Source organism: Bactrocera latifrons, unplaced genomic scaffold (assembly GCF_001853355.1).
Source record: "Bactrocera latifrons isolate USDA-ARS-PBARC rearing strain unplaced genomic scaffold, ASM185335v1 scaffold_74, whole genome shotgun sequence".
NCBI lineage: Eukaryota > Metazoa > Arthropoda > Insecta > Diptera > Tephritidae > Bactrocera > Bactrocera latifrons.
Window position 1 is genome coordinate 1,377,788 of NW_017537423.1, and position 4,790 is coordinate 1,382,577.

A 4,790-nucleotide genomic window follows, 5' to 3' on the forward strand; every position below is an offset into this window, starting at 1 on the left:
ACAAAATTATTTAAATATTAATCATTTTTATTTTCCAATATTTCTTAATTTAATTTTTGAATTAATTTTTTTTTTTTTGCCGATTTTTCAAATTTTATGGTATTTTCCTTTCCCGCCAGCTCCGAGATTGAATTTAGCGTTTTATTACTTTTTTCACCAGTTCATTGCCTTTTTCTTATTACAACAATTTCTCACACTCTCACCGCATAATGAACATAGGTATTCTTTGAAGCATAACAACGCGACCGATGTGCATTCAAGTTTAAAATTTATACGGCGACCACATTTAAAGATCAATGCTGTCTCAGCTAATTTTCCCAAAGTGTAAATCTACATTTTATTGCCGCTAAATTAATTTCACATAACGTTACACGCTCACAACTTCACTGAAGCTGAAAGAAGGCTACAAGCGTAGAGTCTTGCGATAAATTCCTATTTTTTAGATTAGTTTTTCTATTAATAAATATTACGTCAGCGCCGCACCGCACCGCACCGCATCACATTTACACTTACACCCATTCTTCTTGTCTTTACAGATGCGATTAGTACACCGTCAAACCGCAGCAATCATGTCCGGCTGGACAACGCCGTCCGCTAATCTGCGCTTTGTGCTCGCCCTCTGCCTAGCCATCGCGCTGCTGCCCAGTCCCGGTGCGGCGCGCATGGCCTTCGAGAAACTCACAGACTTCGATTTTGCCGGCACCACATACTACAGCGTGAAGAATCTCTCGCTGTACGAGTGTCAGGGCTGGTGTCGTGAGGAGGCCGATTGTCAGGCGGCCGCATTCAGTTTTGTCGTCAATCCATTGTCGCCCTCGCAGGAGACACACTGTCAACTGCAGAACGATTCGTCGGCACACAATCCGTCCGCGGCGCCACAACGCTCCGCCAACATGTATTACATGGTGAAATTGCAGCTGCGCAGCGAAAATGTCTGCCATCGGCCGTGGGCGTTCGAGCGTGTACCCAATAAGATTATACGCGGTCTCGATAATGCGCTCATCTACACCAGCACCAAGGAGGCCTGCTTGTCGGCTTGCTTAAATGAGAAACGTTTCGTTTGTCGCTCGGTCGAATATGATTACAATAATATGAAATGTGTCTTGAGCGATTCGGATAGACGTAGCTCGGGCCAATTTGTGCAGCTGGTCGATGCGCAAGGCACCGACTACTTTGAGAACTTGTGCTTGAAGCCGGCGCAGGCCTGTAAGAATAATCGTTCATTTGCCGTTGCGCGCGTGGGTGTGTCTGAGGAGAAGGTGGCTCAATATGTTGGTCTGCATTACTATACCGACAAGGAATTGCAAGTGACTTCAGAATCTGCTTGCCGTTTGGCCTGTGAAATCGAAACAGAGTTCCTGTGTCGCTCATTCCTGTATCTCGGTCAGCCACAGGGTTCACAGTACAACTGCCGCTTGTTCCACTTGGACCATAAGACACTGCCCGACGGTCCCTCAACTTATCTGAACCATGAGCGTCCACTGATCGATCACGGTGAACCCATTGGCCAATACTTTGAAAATGCTTGCGAGAAGACCACCTCACCGCCCGGCACTTTAGACAAGTTGGACACACTGCCTGTCAGTCTAGACACTACCGAAGATCCTAACTTGACCAACATCACCAGAAATGATGTCAACTGCGATAAGACTGGCACCTGTTACGATGGTGAGTAAGAATATAAGTAAAGGGTTCTCCGAATCAGGTTTCGAAATCTTGGGAGATCCCACAAAACCCTCTATTCATGAAAGTGTATCATACCTGATTTTACTTTCTTGGCATCGAGGATTTAGTGAGCTCATTTGAAGCACAGTCTACCGAAAATTCGTTTTACTAACCCCATTTCCCACTTTTTTGTTTTTTTCGTCCTTTTTTGCTTTCCACAGTCTCTGTACACTGCAAAGACACCCGCATCGCTGTACAGGTCCGCACCAACAAACCGTTCAATGGTCGTATCTATGCTCTGGGACGTTCGGAGACTTGTAATATCGACGTCATCAACTCGGATGCGTTCCGATTGGATCTGACCATGGCTGGACAAGACTGTAATACGCAAAGTGTGGTAAGTCAAATAAATTTTTTTCTTATTATTATGCATTATATTTTTATAAGACGAAAGCGGTACCCAACAAAGAGTCTTCATGAAAGACTGGTCTCAAAATTTGAAGCCAGTACAGTTGCAGCTCTGTATAAATGCGCTATGAGTGTGGGACATACTTATGACTCAAGGTCGATTCTCTGCCTCTGCCTCGATTCTACCGTCGTTTTGCGTTGCTGTGCCGAGTTTCAATCTACCTTGACTCTACCGTCGCTTTATGTTGGTGACCCTGCTCCGTCTTCTATCCTTCGGTGGTTTTTAGAGTTTTTGTATATTTATTCATTTTTTTATGAACCCTATTTTTTGTGAATTTGTTCTCCCCCCCGTTTTATTCAAACCCTATCTAACCCCCAAGACCACATCGTTTCTCTATTTTAGACCGGCGTCTATTCGAATACTGTCGTACTCCAGCATCACAGCGTTGTCATGACCAAGGCCGATAAGATCTACAAAGTTAAATGCACCTACGATATGAGTTCGAAGAACATCACCTTCGGCATGATGCCCATACGCGATCCAGAAATGATCCACATCAACTCATCGCCTGAGGCACCACCACCAAGGATTCGCATACTGGACACACGTCAACGTGAAGTGGAGACCGTACGCATCGGTGATCGTCTCAACTTCCGTATTGAAATACCCGAAGACAGTAAGCGAAACGACTTGCTTGGCAAAGCGCGCCGAATGTCAACTAATAATTGGTTTAATTTTACCCTTTACTCCCATTTGATTTTGCTCAAGCTCCCTATGGTATCTTTGCGCGTTCTTGCGTCGCGATGGCTAAGGATGCACGCACCAGCTTCAAAATCATTGATGATGATGGCTGTCCCACTGACCCAACCATCTTTCCTGGTTTCACTGCTGACGGCAATGCATTGCAATCGACTTATGAGGCCTTCCGTTTCACCGAGAGCTACGGTGTTATCTTCCAATGCAATGTTAAATATTGTTTGGGTCCTTGCGAACCGGCTGTGTGCGAATGGAATATGGAATCCTTCGAGTCGTTGGGTAGAAGACGTCGTCGTCGCGCTATCGAGGGGTGAGTGCGCCGCGCTTTCTCTTCTTTTAGGCCCTTTAGGTTATTTGTTCGTTCTATTTCTCTATCGTTAGCAACGAGACTAAGGAGGCTGATGATGATATGAATATCTCGCAAGAGATTCTAGTCCTGGACTTTGGCGACGAGAAGCGTGAATTCTTCAAGGCAGATCCCAGCACAGACTTTGCCAAAGGTAAATTGTGCTTTCATAAACTTGCGCAGCTTTATGTGACATTGATTTTTCTCTCATCCTCACTTTCACCCTTTTTGCGATTTCTTTCTCCCCCGTTTTCTCCTTATCTCGCAACTCTCTTACCGCTTTTCTACCTCACCCACCCTTTGTTTTTGTGCCGCTCTCTCTCTTTTCTCCACCACAGATAAGACTGTCACCATCATTGAGCCCTGCCCCACGAAGACCTCCGTTTTGGCGCTGGCCGTCACATGTGCGCTGATGATTCTGCTCTACATTTCGACATTGTTCTGTTATTATATGAAAAAATGGATGCAACCTCATAAGATTGTAGCATAAAGAAAATGTTAAGCAACACAAAAACACACTTACACATATAAATTTACGAAAAAGTGAACAGAAGAAACTCTAAAGTAAGCAAGAAAAATTAAATTGAACACAGGGGTATCGGACTAAATCAGAAAAGTAATTTAATGTTATGCAAGAAATGATATTACAACAAAAAATTTACGAAAAATAAGTTTTTAGAAAAAAAGCTCGCAAAAAGCTTTTACAAAAAAGTTTCAAGCTAGTAATTTAAGTTTAAAATTAAACAAAGAATAATGCATTTCATAATATTAAGTTTAGCAAGAGTCTAAAACGAAAAGCTGGCTTGGTGGTAGCGGGAAAGTTTGAAAGTTTACATAAGCTTCGCAATTTCTCTAGAGGGGTAGAATAGGCCTAATGGCACGCAAGGAATTATGCAATAATAAGTAATAAACTGTATGCGTATCATAGTTTTAGTTTTAACATATAGAAGTACTTATGCATAAAAGCTCAGTGGAATAGAGCTTTTATTTAAAATGTTAGTCTTAATTATAATACTTCAATCCTACATACATACATATATACACTGCACTCTCACCTTATATGTTCCACGAAATTTAAGCTATCGATTGAGTAACTGAAAGATTGAACGTGCTTTAGAAGCTTTAAGAAGTGGATGGAGCTTTCGAACACCGCACTTGCGCTACTTATACAACGAAACCGAAAACTGCAATATATTCTTAAATTCTTTGAAGAGCTTATGATGCTTATTAGAGCTTTTTAAGCTGCAGTCAGAACTTTTTTCGCTAATAAATAGATGAGCTTTTTAAATAAGCTGAAAATTATTTATTCCATATTATATTTATATGCATTAACCGCAATGTAGGTATAAGATATAAACATCATTTCTAAGTAAAAGCTCACCAAAATTAGAGCTTTGTAAAGCACTCAGCTGAGCTGGGTCTAACTAAGGCTATAAATTTCAATGAAAACTTTAGTATTGATTATCTCTGACTTAGATAATATAAATATCAACAAAAGCTTCTGGAAGCTCTAAAGCTCAAAAGTTATCGGAAATTTTTAATTTTATTTAAAAAAGGAGTGTGTAAAGCGCTGAATGTAGGACCATATGCATTTGTCTAGCTGAATGCTTTAAA

General features: G+C 41.7%; 1 protein-coding gene across 2 annotated transcripts in view; it reads left to right on the top strand.

Moving 5' to 3' along the window:
- LOC108976285 overlaps window positions 1-4,270 on the top strand; it is a 36,281-nt gene extending 32,011 nt beyond the window's left edge. Inside the window, exons 3-8 of one of the 2 annotated variants that reach the window (XM_018945278.1) lie at window positions 537-1,668; window positions 1,887-2,062; window positions 2,477-2,750; window positions 2,831-3,140; window positions 3,212-3,330; window positions 3,515-4,270. In XM_018945278.1, the coding sequence (XP_018800823.1) occupies window positions 537-1,668; window positions 1,887-2,062; window positions 2,477-2,750; window positions 2,831-3,140; window positions 3,212-3,330; window positions 3,515-3,666 (2,163 nt within the window). In that variant the 3' untranslated portion in view covers window positions 3,667-4,270. The remainder of the gene's footprint in view (window positions 1-536; window positions 1,669-1,886; window positions 2,063-2,476; window positions 2,751-2,830; window positions 3,141-3,211; window positions 3,331-3,514) is intronic. The other variant, XM_018945280.1, reaches the window with a different exon arrangement.
- Window positions 4,271-4,790: the final 520 nt, after the last annotated feature.